The following is a 15,400-nucleotide window of genomic DNA, read 5'->3' as shown; positions in this document are numbered from 1 at the left end:
ATAACACTTGGTACTTCTATGATGGGGGAATATGCATATACATATTATACACACCCGATTTGGGGTTGAAATCAGCCCAGGAGTCTGCAGTTTGATATATTTCATCCAGACCAATTCAAATGTTTTCGTCACAGATGTTGAGGGAAAATATTAATAGAAATTCTGCTTATTACTAAATAGGCACTGCTGTAATGGACCAGATCCATTACCTCTGGACCAGTATTCAGTTTTTGACAGTGGTCAGGAATGGATGCATACAGAGGAAGGTTCAGGGAACCACCTATGGCATAACTCACCCACAAGGGAATTTTTGGCCTAACTTCAGGCATGTCTTGATGCACGGAAGTTTATAACCTTAATATATTCCTATTGTAGGATCAATAATTATTGTCCTAAAAATATTAAATATCAAAATTCCTGTTCATGACTGAAGTCAAAAGTAGTGCCAAGGATGCAAGATGAGCCTCCAATTGATAACTTGATTAAGTTAATCAATGCAGACTCCTCACCTCCAGCAGACATTGACCAAGAACATCATCTCAGATTATTTTATTGCTCCTATAAATGGTTAGAGAAACATGCATAGGCATAACCTTTACATGAAGGCATTAATATGAAAGCTAACAGTTTAAGCAGGCAATAACCAATTAATCAAACTTCTTTCCCCTCATAAATTAATTTCAGATAACATTGTAGATAATGCCACATCATCACTTAGAAAAGCTGCCTGATAAAATCTGAAATAGTTTAAAATAGACAATGTTTCATACATTATGAGGCTTGAGCAGAGTGGAAGTGCCAGGAGCTTCCAGAAACATAATTAGCTTTTGCTTTCTTCTACCAGTGGGGATATATTTCTTCTTGATGCCTTTGACAAGGTCAGGGATAGGTCAAGAGGTGCAAGTGTGGATTCTTCATTAAAGTAGTTTTGTACTGATGTAATCAGTTGTTATGGAGACAACATGCAGTGTGTATGTATGCATGCAGACAAGACGCCCTTTGAAATATCTCAGACATAAGGATTTAGACTCAAGATATAAGGAATTTTTTGGTAATGAAAACAAACAAATGAACATCTTAGAAAAAAAACAGAAGATGGGATAGTAGCTCAAACAGAACTTCACGTTTGGTTGTAATACGCTTAGGCATTAGGGTCCAAATTTTCAATCACTGAAAGTTAAATTTCTCTTGAAAAATATGCACGCACCCATGCAAACTATGTAAAACATGCAGTTGTGAATGCAAGTTAGGTATCTGTTTTGCAAATGTTTATATTCTCAGGTGCATACTGGGTGCTTGTGTGAGAAAAGGACCCATTACATCTTTTGCAAACTAAACATGGGTTTGTTTATTTCATTAGTACCATACTTAATAGGGCTTCTGTTTTTCAGTGTTTATTTTTAGCAATTTTTGAGTTTTATGTAGATGTCCACAATCAGGGGATTTCAGGGCTCTCTCTTTTATTAAACTGTAATGAGTTAAAGTATAGTAAATATATTATTCATTATATTAGTATATACTGTAATGAGTAATCTCTTTGTAATGTTCCCTAGTGTGCTTTAATGTAGAGCTGTTTCATACACCACTATATTAAAGTGCACTAGGGACCCATTAGTGAGCACCAGCAGGGTCTACGTGGACCAATTAATGTGCAACATATTAGCGCGCTTTAGAAATCACACCCTTGTAGTCCATATCACAGCCCTGTGTAGACAAGCCCTTAGATGCAAGTAACTATTTCCAGAGTTTTTCTGGTGTTTATTGGATAAATACCAATATCATTCTTTTTGTATTGGGGGTATTATACCAATGTGAAATTCAGAAGCCCTAATAATAGACTACTACTAAAAAGTAATTATAATTATAGGAAAAGGCAGCTATTATTTTCATTATGGTAGAACCCGAAGGCTCCAATCTTGATTGTGCTAAGTACAGTTCAAGCATATTTAAGATACGGTCCCTCTCCCAAAGAGTTTACAGTCCAAGGCCCTTATCCTGGAGATATTATATCCATGCTTAGTTTTGTTCATATGAGTAATGTAATTATTGTATGCTGTTTGAGGTAGGGCTCTGTGTTTGTACAGTGCCTAGTACAATGGGCTCCCGCTCCAGGACTGGGGCTCCTAGGCCCTACCACAATGCAAATTATAAATAACACCAGTAAACTGAGGTTTGTCCACAACTGGTGACTTCCTCAAGGCCACACATTGAACCAGGGATAGAGCTAGATATGCAATTGGGCTCCAGCCCCCTGCTTTTAACAATACAATACTATCCCTCCAAATAATAATAGAACCCAACATTACAGATTTGAGAATTGAGTACAGTAGGAGATTTTAATAAAACTGGGGTTATGACAATTCCCGTAAGTGCCCAAAGAACCTTCTCTTTCCTGCAAACCTAAATAAATATTTACAGTAACCCCTTCTACAAGGGTCTCTGGGAAACAGCATTAATTGAAGTCAATTTTAACAAGATTTATCAGATCAGTAGAAATCCTAATGAGACAATGGTGATGTAGTTAAATCACCACACATAAGACCTGATTCTTCAAAGATTTGCACACATGCTTAATTTTAATCATGTAAGTAGTTCCACTGAATTCAGTAGGACTACGCACATGCTTCAAGTTAAGCACACACATTACTCTGCAGAATTGGAGCCTTCGTGTAACTGCCTCTTGTATATTTTACCCATAATGCCTTGTAGCATTTACTCTGAAACTTTCTATAATACGTTCCTTGTCTTAAGTAGAGATATAGGAAACAATGCTAAATAGATGAGAAATTGGGATGCATATCCTACATTCTGGTGTTCATTCTAAGATATTTATTCCAATCTCTACTTCTTCCAGAAGAAACTGGTCCCTTTTTTCTAGCAATCAGGTGATGTTACTTCTATACATGGGCAAGAAGACCAGTAAGTAACAGTGATGGTTCTCGGGGTACCCAGGACGGTGAATCACCTTGTTACCCTCTGCCTCCAGCATGAGGGAGACTTGCTTGTGGTTAGCTGGGTGGCAGCTCTCTGACACCACCAGCCAGTTAGCCAGTCAACCACTCTCCTCTGGGCCATGCTTGCCCTCATTTTGCCTTGCAGGTTAACAATAGGTGCATCCCAGTCCCAGAGCCCCTTTGCAGCGTCTCTCTGTAGCGTCCAGCCCCTTATCCACTGAACACTCTCAGAAATACCATGTCTGCTGTCCCCAAGGGAACAGTGTACACACCAGCTTGTACGATTCAGCTCAGGATCAGAACCTTGCTTAATATCACAGCACTTAGATATACTTACAGCAAAAGCAAAGATAAGATTATTATAAAAGATTCAAGAGATAGCGAGTAAGGATAATGGACACAAAAGGTTAGATATAAAACAAAATCATAATTCATTTTCTAGGGACTAAACTTAACAGGCTTACCAGCTGTCTAAAGAAGTTTACCTCATCCCCCCAAAGGCCTCTGCAACCAAGGCTGGTTGTGATCCCATTTTCATGAATCTAAACGCATCGCACGTTTACTTCCTGGGTGCAGGATTGGGGGGGGGGGGCATTTTTGCCTTCTACTTCTATCCCCAAAGTTCATTGTCTGACCTCAGAGACAATATAACCGTTTCCCCTCCTCCCACCTTGTTTGTTTTCCTGTGTGTTCTTCCTTGTTGACTTGACATATCTCTGTTGACTTTGTACGTAAATGGGTATCCATTGTGTTAGCTTCCAATGCTTAATTTACAACTCTAAACAAATGAATAAACATTTCTTGTCTGAGAGAAAGCCTTTTTGTCAACCCTGCCTTGATACAGACTTTAAAACGTATTTTCAGTATATAGTATAAACACATAATTCCTTATATAGTAGCTGTACATACAATTCACTACAATATTAATGACCAGTGTGACCCTGGCTTTCATTTAAGTCTTCACATTAGCTTCTTTGGTGAACATTAAGGTACATACGAGAACCAGGACACTCCTGTATCCCCCTTGCTAGCTGGCATTAAGGAGTTCTTGAGTCACAGTAACTGCTCGATTTTTTTGCTCCACTCTAAAGAACAATTTATAATCTCTGATAAATTGCAAAAAAAAAAAAAAAAAAATCCTGGTGTAAAAGCAACTTTAAATTCTGAAAATGGCACTGTAGTACTCAGCAGAGTAGTATGTAATATTTCACTAAACCATTATCATCTTTGCAGCACTGACATTATTACTGCTGGAAGATTTTTTTTTTTAATATACAAGTAAAAAGGAACACATTATAAAGAGAAAAGAAGAGAAACTTTACCACGTACCTAACTGATCAGCCAGATGTTTACCCTTTTCCAGAGGAATGATTCTTTCATCCTCCATGTCACACTTGTTTCCAACCACAATGACTTGAGCATTATCCCAGGAATAGGTCTTGATCTGAGTGGCCCTACAGCAGGACAGAGAAAATCGATACTGTATTGTCACTAGTGCCAAAGAATGTTATATGTTAATTTATAATGAAAATAAATACTTATAAACATTAAACCCAATTCCAATTGTAGATCAGCTGTAGATTAAAAGTTAAATTACCAAACATATATAAGGCAGCAATGCAACATTTTAAAGTATATGAATTATGGTAGATTCTATTTTATTATCCCAATACTTTGTATACAAAGTTAATGTACCAATAAAGTTTCACATTTTTAAATGTTTTGAGTGGTGGCTCTTGTTGTTTCAGCTGTCTATTCCATAAAGGAGCATAATTACTTCATACATTTATTGTGAATGAAGGGCATCTGGTACACCCAACAGCTTCAGCAAAGTTTCACCCAACCCCAGCATAACAACATTAACAACATTTTTCACCCATTTGCCAAAAGAGAGCCAGAATTCTACCCAAGTTTTTATTTCTATTTAGTTTGCTTACATTGCTCTCCCTTTAACAACATGGGGCTTGATTCCTTCAGCTTCTGATTCACAAAGAACCTCCAATGCTGATTCACTCTTGATAATTTTAGTTAATTGTAAACAGCCTGCTCTCCTCTCCCACAGAAATGTCAATTACATTGTCCATGAGTATCTGTGAAGCAGGGGTTCATTTTATTGTGCAAATTGCCTTAAATAAATAAACAGCACATTTGATTTGTCGATGAGGAAATTAGTCTAAACAAAGGCCCTTCTTTGAGTAGAGGCAGATTTTTCAAAATGCAAAAATTATACAGCATGATGTATTTTCAGGCTGACATTTCCTAGCCTGCAACGTGAAATTAACACCCTGATTTACGTTTGCTCTTTACTAATATGATCTTTTACTCTCTTATTATATTGCAGGTTGTTTTAACTCTTTTCTTGGTGTAGTCTGCGTTTGTACAGCTAATTCCTACCTGCAACATATTTTTCATCGGATGATTAATCGTTAAAAGGACGCCCAGGCTGACAGTCTAGCAGAAGGGGATACTGCTATCGATGCAGTGCCTTGGGAGAGACTTCCTGGAATTTCCTGAGTGCCCTGTTCTTGCATCTGGCTGATAGTATGAAGATAGGCAATATTTTCAACCCTTATAATATTCTGTTACAGGATCCACAACCTTTTCAGGAGCATTCTCAGAAAATTGCTGTATCTAAGATAGAGGACATACAATGTAATCTCCAGCAGCTAAAGACCGTGTGACTGTGTTGTTTTGTGGCAATGCGGCTGGGCATTTAATAAAGCCGAGCTTGCTCTACAGGGCTGCAAATCCCCGTGCCCTAAAAGGCAAGAACAAAAATCTCCTGCCCGTGTTCTGGCAATCAAATAAAAAGGCTTGGGTGACGGCAGCATCATTTCTGGATTGGTTCCACAAGTGTTTCGTTCCGGAGGTCAAGCAGTACCTCGAAGAGAAAGGACTTGACTTTAAAGTGTTGCTGATAGTAGACAATGCTCCTGGCCACCTTGAGGCACTCCGGTTTGTGTATAACGACGTTGAAGTTGTCTTTCCCCACTCACAAATACCACCTCCATCCTCCAACCTCTCAAACCACGTCCATGAGGCTTACGTTCTCACGGATACGTAGCACTATGGATGCTGATCCCAATCTTAATGTGATGGAGTGTTGGAAGTCCTTCAACATTGCTGATTGCATCACTTATATTAAACAGGCAATGGATGCAATCAAGCCTTAAACAGTCAATGCATGTTGGCAAAACCTATGGAAAGAATGTGTGAATGATTTTAAGGGTTTCCCGACCATTGACAAAGAAGTGAAACGCATTGTTCAGGTGACCAGGCAAGTGGGTGGTGATAGCTTCGTCGACATCCTTGAGGAAGAAATTGAAGAATTAACTGAGAGCCATAGAGAAACACTGACTAACGAAGAGTTAGAGGAACTGATAAAATCGTCTACAGAAGACAAAGATGATGATGAACAGGAAGAGCCAGCAAGTTGGAATCTTCATAAATTTGCTGAAGTGTTCCAAGCAGCGAAACACTTGAATGATTTAATTTCTGAATACGATCCCTCTATGGAACGAAGCCTCAAAATCACACGTAGTATTATGGACGATTTGAGACCGTATCAAGAAATGTTTGAGCAGCTCAAGAGACAACAGCGACAGTTGCCGATCACCATGTTTTTCAAGGAAAAACAACCAGCAGCAGATGAGCCTACGCAATCAACTTCTCGAACTGAACCAGAGCCAACCACTTGGTCTATGACTCGCTCTCCGTCACCTCCGTCTCCTGGATTGACATCAAGCCCTGACGACCCCCTGTAATTTCCCCTGCTGTAATTAAAAATACAGTACTGTAAAATTATATTTTGCATATGTACTCTTTATTAGATACTGTACATTACTGAATACATTGTACATTTATACATGTTACTGTACAGAGTTGTACAGTATACAGAACCATGTACAGTCTACTGTACTTTATGGGCAATTTAAGGGATTTTCAAGGGTAATTTTGACTACATGCAATTTTCACTTTACGCACTGACTTTAGAACTTAACCCCCGCGTAAGATGCGACTCGACTGTGTAATGTTGCTCTGAGCTTTTAAACAGCTGCCATATTCCATCCCAGTGGTAACTGCACTTCAGTGTTGGATTAACGGATCCCTATTTATATCCATTACATTGGTTTACTTAGGAGTATAAAGTGCTTTGCATGTCTATAATTATTCTAATTCAAGAACCTCAGAGTGTATTATTAATAAAACAAATACTGTAGCAATAATGATTTCATCATTTGCACTCAGCGCATAGTCCTGATAATGCAGTGGACCTGTTGAGTTTTATTCGCGGTCAACTTCCAGTATTTATTTGCTAGTAAGGAAATGGAAGTTGGGAGGAGATATGTTATGGAGTTGCCTATATTTTTGCACCCCCATGCATTTCTTGTTTTTCCTTCCAAGTAACAGTATCAAGAAAAAAATCAAACTGACTGGCATTTTAATTTGTGTGCAGACAAATGAAGATGTTTGAGCTAGCTAAAAGATATCTGTGAGACATAACCACAATGAACCTAATCCTCTTTTTTTCAGTGTACATCTTTGTCTAGTTTTTCTCTTTTGCAGGCACTGACTTGTAAATGTCACAAAAGGGAAACCTGACCCATACAGTGATAAGCAGGGGCAGATATGTTTGTGAAGCAAGCAGCCCTATTCCAACCCCACGTATTGTTTGACTGGTTGAGTAGATCAACTGCTGCTAATCCCTTGCTGTGATCTCAAAGCAGTGAGGAAAAGGAAAATCATTTATTTTAACTCCTTATAAGCAGGAGTGCTAATCACAGTATCTTGATTTGATTTCACTTTGGGTAATTGCATTCTGCTGACCAAAAACAATGCCTTGCTGTGTCAGTTTTTCACTTCTTGACCTAAATTGTTGTGTAGAGTTGCTGAGTGATGTTAGTCGATTGCTTTTTTTCACCCCAGAAATGGCTGCATTTGAATGGTGGGGTGAAGTGAGTCCAGTGTCTTTTATTCCCTATATGAGTTTTGTTTGTAAGGTGCTTTTGGGAGGAAAGGCAGTATATAAACGTAGGACTTTATTATTATTTGTAGTAGTACAAGTTTGCCCCAGGGGCATTCAACGCATCAGTTACAGGAAACATAGTTAACAATAAGGGGAGGAAGGGAGTTTAAAGCCTTGTGCCCACCTGCTGACTAACTATGTTTTGCAAAACCTCTTAGGGCTTGTCTGCACTCTAAACACTGCAGCAGGACGGATGCGGTTCTGGTGCTGCACCACTGTAGCATTTCAAGTGTAGACGCTACCTAAGCCGATGAGAGGTGTTCTCCTGGCAGCAAAGGTAATCCACCTCCCTGACAGGCAGCGGCTAGGTCGACGGAAGAATCCTTCAGTTGACTTAGCACTGTCTACACGGGGACTTTGGTTGGCTTAACTATGTTGCTCAGGGAGGTGGATTTTTCACACTCCAGAGCAAGATAGTTAAGCCGACCTAATTGTCTAGCGTAGACCAAGCCTTTGGCTGTGTCTATACTAGAAGTTTTTTCCTAAAATGTCCTACTGGCGCAGGTCCACCCTAGGTAGCAATGCTGGGAGTACTAGGCTAGACGGAGCTGCATGTGGTTGTGTGGTCTAACCCTGCACAGAGCAGGCCTACAAAACAGGGTGGCTGAAACACTGGCATGTCCCTGGCACTGTGTCTACACTAGGACTCCCATCTTTACTATCACTATTGGAGCTGAAGTGATGGTAGCCAGAGTTGGGAAACTTGAAGGAAAAAATCCTAGCATAGACAAGGCCTTACAGTAAAGTTATTTTTTCCTATGGAATAATTTTCTTCCGAGTTGTTAATATAACATATATTGCAACTAGCTGATTACAGTTTAACAGAGTTTCATTATATCGTGAGTTCACTCAAGTAGGTTCCAGTGGCTCATGGTCAATGGGAATACTAGGTAGACAGAGAAATAACATGGTTAATTCTGGGGACTGACTAGTGTCGTGGTGATTAGATTTATTGGAGTTGTAAATAGGTGTCATGGCAGCAAGGCTGTTATCTCTGGAGAGTCAAGGTAGGTCCCGATGAACTCCAGTCTCTGGACAGTTGTGAATGTTGATTTCTGTTTGTTTATTTATAGGCCTAAGACATGTGAAGAGAACTATTGCCTTTTAAGTAGCTTCTTGTGCCTCTTCTCGCATCAATGCTTTGAATAAGCAATCATCCAAATAGGGGAATATTATCTTGTCTGCGGGGGTGGGCAGACACCACCATGAGAACTTTCGAGGACACCCAGGGCACAATGGACAGTCCAATAGAGAGTACTTTGTACTGGAAGTGGTCTGCTCCTAGAACAAACCTCAGGAACTTCCTGTGTGAGGGATGTATTGTTTCATGAAAAGATGCATCCTGGAAGTCAAAGGTCGAGAACCAGTCCCCTCTTCCCAGTGCTGGAATTATGGTTGCTAGTGTGACCATCCTGAATCACTGGGTCTTCACAAATTTGTCAAGTCTTCTCAAGTTCAGAATGGGCCTCCATCCTCCACTTTTTGGGGGGTTAGAAAATAATGTGAATAGAAACCCTGCCCTCTGTGTTGCGTTGGTACTGTTTCTACTGCCCCAGGGGTATCAGATGGTTTACTTCCTGTCACAGTAGATGTTTGTGAGAAAGGGTCCAGAAAAGGGACAGAGAGGGAGAGTGTGTCGGGGGAATGGAGGTAAACTGGGTGGACTCGTCAGTCTCGATGATCTCTAATACCCATTTATCTGATGTGAAGGTCTGCCAAGCTGGGTGGAATAGGGTTAGATGGTCTCTGAAAAAATAGGTGGTAGTGGATGTTTCCAGCACTTGAAGATGTGAGAGGTATCTCAGGCTCTCGACCAAGCCCCCAAAATTGTTGTTTGGAAGGAGGTTGCAGGGATGTCAACATGTGGAACATGCCATGTCTTCTGAGTCCAGTGAGGCTTCCAAAGCTGTTCGAGCGAGGGGGTGGCCTGCTAAGATGGTTGTTCTGAAATAAGACTTTTTGTCTTCAGGAAGGAAATATGTAAATTCAGACATGGGTGGCATGGCTCTGCCCCTCCCACACCGAAGCCCAGAGCTGCCCCAATGCAGCTGCAGACCTTCCCCTCCCCAACCCCAGTGCCCCCACCTCTGGAGTGCCGGGTGGTGCAAGCATCGGCCCCACATGTTCCAAGTCCCATCCGCAGGCCACCCTATCCCCAAGCGGGGGGAAGAGTGGGAAGCCAGAGGCGGCCTGGCGGCAGAGCATGGGCAGGGCCACGCTGGGCTGTTTGGGGAGGCTTGCCTCCCCCAGCCTATGATACCCGCCACCCATTAATTCAGATAATTTTGAATAGTTTGTGTAATTATATTTGGACATCAACGCCTTGTCGTTGGTGATCCTAATTTGTAGGGTTGCTGACAAGTAGGCCTTACGTCCAAAAAGATCTAATCTCTTCTAGTCATACAGGGTGGTTCTGGCATGAGGTTGTCATTCACAGCCACCACTATAAGGGAGTTTGGTATGGGATGCGAAAACAGAAATTTAATTCCTTTAGAAAGAACGTAATATTTTTTATCCATCCTTCTATGGATGGGTGGGATTGTTGCCAAGGTCTGCCAGATGGTTTTGGCTGGGGCCATGAGAGGTTGTTAATTGGTAGGGCAGTCTTGGAGGAGGTTGAAATATATAGGAGTAGATTTCCCTTCATCCTCATCGTCCTTGTGACTAGACAAGGGAGGAGCTGTTCTGGGCGGTGTGGCGAGTTGGCTCGGTACTGAGCATGCGGGACTGAGGTCAGTATCGAGGAAAAGAGATTCTGGCACTGAGGTGCCCAGAAGATCCTTGTGGCGGAGGAATTGCTGCAGTACCAAGAGCATCAGTACCAATCAGTAGGATCGCGTGCTATGTGCTGTAAAGGCAGAAGGTGGTGCTATAGCTTGTAACAGTGCTGAGCTGCTCGGCACCGTATGCTTTATTGGCTCTGTGGCAGAGGTTTTAGGTTTCCCTTTGAGGCCTTTTTCTGAGCAAGCCCACGCAGGGTCTTTTGCTCGCACAGTACCCACGGTACCGGATGGTCCTGTTACCTCAGTGGTGGAAGGTCCTGATGCGGTTTGTACTGATGGGGTCTGCAGAGTCAGAAAACGCCGCTTTTTGGAGGATTCTTGAGGAAATGAGGTTGGAGCCTGCTTCTTTGCACCTTCTTGGTAGAATGCTCTTTTACCTAAGAGGCGGGAGGGGAACCTCTCTTGGAGGCTGCCCTGGGAAACCAGTGTCCAGGGAGGATCCGTGATCTGGGCTCGGACACCAGGCACAGAAACTTCTCCATCATGAGGAGCTTTAACTGCAGGTCCCTTGCCTTCCTGCAGTGGGCTTTCAAGTTGTGTCAGTGTGAGCACTTCTGTGGAATGTGTGTCTTGCCAAGGCAGCAGGCACCCTGCGAATGCCCATCAGCGACCGGGATAGACAATCTGCACATAAGGCAGTGCTTAAAACCCGGAGAGCCAGACATGCCCCTCAGAGAAGGGTTTTCTCCCATGAGGGAGGGTAACTATGCTACTCTAAGGGGTATCTAACAATTGAAATTTAATTTCCTCATGTAAGAGAGGGCTTTTTCTTTGTTTGTTTTAAAATAAACAGGGAAGGGTAAGTAACTATTTAATTATTAACTAAGCAATTGGAACCCTAAATTAGATTAAATAAAGCTAAACTACAGAGGCACTGCTATGTGCTCCATCTCAAGTCAAGGGTGGTAGAGAAGGAAGTGGGGGGGGGTTGGTTGCACGGCGCTATGTAACCCCTTGAGGCGGTGCAAGACAGCGCATGTGCGCCCAACCAGGCACCTATACTACAAGTCTCTGATTACAAGTGCAGGGGCACAGACTCACTTCAAGTGGAGCACCCACAGGGACACTCCTGGAAGAAGAACTCCATAGATTCTTGAAAAGAAAAGGAGCACTTGTGGCAACTTAGAGACTAACCAATTTATTTGAGCATAAGCTTTCGTGAGCTACAGCTCACTTCATCGGATGCATTCAGTGGAAAATACAGTGAGGAGATTTATATACACACAGAACATGAAAAAATGGATGTTTATCATGCACACTGTAAGGAGAGTGATCACTTAAGATGAGCTATTACCAGCAGGAAAGTGGGGGGGGGGGGAGAAAACCTTTTGTAGTGATAATCAAGGTGGGTCATTTCCAGCAGTTAACAAGAACGTCTGAGGAACGGGGGGGGGGGGGCGGGAGGATAAAAAAGGGGAAATAGTTTTACTTTGTGTAATGACTCAACCACTCCCAGTTTCTATTCAAGCCTAAGTTAACTGTATCCAATTTGCAAATTAATTCCAATTCAGCAGTCTCTCATTGGAGTCTGTTTTCGAAGTTTTTTTGTTGAAGAACAGCCACTTTTAGGTCAGAAATCGAGTTTTTTTTGTTGAAGAATAGCCACTTTTAGGTCAGAAATCTGGTAATAGCTCATCTTAAGTGATCACTCTCCTTACAGTGTGCATGATAAACACCCATTTTTTCATGTTCTGTGTGTATATAAATCTCCTCACTGTATTTTCCACTGAATGCATCCGATGAAGTGAGGTGTAGCTCACGAAAGCTTATGCTCAAATAAATTGGTTAGTCTCTAAGGTGCCACAAGTACTCCTTTTCTTTTTCCGATTACAGACTAACACGGCTGCTACTCTGAAACCTGTCATAGGTTCTTGACTCATCAGTCTGCACCAGTATCATTTCCATCATCTCCTGCATGAGTTTCTGCCCTATCATTCTTATCCAGGTCCTCATCTCAGGCAGCTGCTGGGAAAGCAGGAAACCTACACTATCCAGATCTACTGGAAAGAAGAAGCAGGTCAGAATGTGACGAGGATGTTGATGGTAGGGTGACCAGACAGCAAGTGTGAAAAATCGGGACGGGGGTGGGGGGTAATGGGAGCCTATATAAGAAAAAGACCCAAAAATCGGGACTGTCCCTATAAAATTGGGACATCTGATCACCCTAGTTGATGGGCACTGCCACCTGTGACACCTCCCAGCCTCCCCTGGGACCTCACTCTCAAAGGCTGAATAGAAAAGGAAGCGATGCAGGACTGTAAGATACTGACTTTGTGTTTATCAGTGAACACAAGGTCCCTCTCTAGTATCTGGCCTATACAGAGAATAAAAATGAGAGGAACTTTCCTTTAGCTCAGGTGTTAGAGGCCTATGTTTTTACAGCTGAAGGGAAAGGTTTCTAATTCCAGCTCCCTGTCTAAATATGAGTGATTTGCCTGTCTTCAGAAGCTTTGTCACTGGACTCTGAACTCTCTCAAAAAGGAAGGAATGGAGCTACTGAAGACCATCTACCCCGCTAGATCATTTGGACACATAAACAGCACCTCACATTCCATGGCAGGAAAAAAACTATTGAGAAATCTAATAACATCAGCATAGAAACCTGACCTTTGTCCCTTGCCAGAAGGATTTAATCCACCAAAGGTTCTAATGATATCGCCCTACCATACTGTGACACAGAGGCCCATTGGTACCAATGGGCAAAACATTCATTGTTCTTTACAAGCAACTCCTGTCTCAGACCTGACAAACTCACTGCATCTAATACACCGCTTTCATGGTATTGACCCTTGAAGGGTAGCATGTGAGGTCTCTATTGAAAGCTTGTAATTTATCAATATTCATAATCACTGTAAGATGTGTTGATGAGTAGTATTTAAGGAATAAAATAACTATATTGAAAAATATACCTTATCTGGTATTGGAGTAAGAGTTAATCACCAGGAAATCATCTGTCTCAGTTATGACCCACGCAAGCAGGAGGGAATTCACCCCATCCATGGTTAGCCAGTGATGTAATGCAAAGCTCAATTGTCTACCCTTGCCCCCTCTCCAAACAGTCAATGGAAAACCATCAAAGATAACCGCAAACGATCAAAACCAACTGGAGATAAAAAGGGAAGGTTATAACAGACTGGGGAACATGTTTGTGAATAAACACAAAAGATTGGTTCAGTATATCACAGGGCAGAGATAGCCACTGTGCACCCATTTACTGAGGAGACAGCTTGAACAAGGGTGTTTCATGAAAGATTGGATCTTGGTTCCTGTGAAGCCAGTCAGCTCTGCAATAGACTGCACTTTGGGGACCCAGGGTGTGTGTGGGGGGTGGGAGGAAGGTACTTTATTGGAAAGGAAAGACAATAAGTGTACGGCCAAGTTCATGTTTTTATGCTTTTGTTTTATATTGTAACCATTTGTTCCCATCATTCCCTCTTGTTTTTAGTGGAGCCTCTATTTTTTTCTTAAATAAACCCTCTCTTCTTTTATTATAAGTGCTCACAAGTGCTGTGCTTTATACAGGTGTGGTGATTTGGGTAAAACTGGAAAACTGGGGTACACTGCTCCTTTGGGAGCAGAGGATCTGGGATTTTTGTGTGTAGCCAGTGTCAGGGGCTGGATATCACAGGGGAATGCGTCAAGGGACTCGGGCATACCTCTTGTTAATCTGTGATGTAAAGAAAGGGCTGGCATAGCCCAGAAGAGAGTGCTTAGTGGCTGGCAGGCTGGTGATATTAGAGGGTGTCATAAATATAAAGGGAAGGGTAAACCCCTTTAAAATCCCTCCTGGCCAGAGGAAAAATCCTCTTACCTGTAAAGGGTTAAGAAGCTAAAGGTAACCTCGCTGGCACCTGACCAAAATGACCAATGAGGAGACAAGATACTTTCAAACGCTGGGAGGAGGGAGAGAAACAAAGGGTCTGTGTGTCTGTCTACATGCTGCTTTTGCTGGGGATAGACCAGGAATGGAGTCTTAGAACTTTAGTAAGTAATCTAGCTAGGTATGTGTTAGATTATGATTTCTTTAAATGGCTGAGAAAAGAATTGTGCTGAATAGAATGACTATTTCTGTCTGTGTGTCTTTTTTGTAACTTAAGGTCTTGCCTAGAGGGATTCTCTATGTTTTGAATCTAATTACCCTGTAAGGTATCTACCATGCTGATTTTACAGGGGTGATTCCTTTACTTCTATTTACTTCTATTTCTATTAAAAGTCTTCTTGTAAGAAAACTGAATGCTTTTTCATTTTTCTCAGATGCAAGGGTTTGGGTCTGTGGTCACATACGCAAATTGGTGAGGATTTTTACCAAACCTTTCCCAGGAAGTGGGGTGCAAGGGTTGGGAGGATTTTGGGGGGTAAGATGCGTCCAAACTACGTTTCCCAGTAAACCCGGTTAGAGTTTGGTGGTGGCAGTGGATATTCCAAGGACAAAGGATAAAATTAATTTGTACCTTGGGGAAGTTTTAACCTAAGCTGGTAAAAGTAAGCTTAGGAGGTTTTCATGCAGGTCCCCACATCTGTACCCTAGAGTTCAGAGTGGGGGAGGAACCTTGACAGAGGGCTACCACAGGCAAGATAGCCTCATGCTGGAGACAGGGTAAGGAGGTGACTCACAGTCTTGGGTACCCCAAGAACCA

The 15,400-nt window shown here is 41.9% G+C and overlaps 1 protein-coding gene across 5 annotated transcripts in view; it reads right to left on the bottom strand.

Moving 5' to 3' along the window:
• Window positions 1-15,400, bottom strand: part of RAB3B (RAB3B, member RAS oncogene family) — a 133,709-nt gene that overhangs the window by 6,522 nt on the left and 111,787 nt on the right. For all 5 annotated transcript variants that reach the window (XM_073357743.2, XM_073357745.2, XM_073357747.2 and 2 more), the window contains one exon: window positions 4,284-4,408. In XM_073357743.2, the coding sequence (XP_073213844.1) occupies window positions 4,284-4,408 (125 nt within the window). The remainder of the gene's footprint in view (window positions 1-4,283; window positions 4,409-15,400) is intronic.

This window comes from Lepidochelys kempii, chromosome 8, assembly GCF_965140285.1.
Source record: "Lepidochelys kempii isolate rLepKem1 chromosome 8, rLepKem1.hap1, whole genome shotgun sequence".
Classification (NCBI taxonomy): domain Eukaryota; kingdom Metazoa; phylum Chordata; order Testudines; family Cheloniidae; genus Lepidochelys; species Lepidochelys kempii.
Note: the sequence above shows the minus strand (reverse complement) of the source record. Positions and strands in the feature narration are given on the sequence as shown.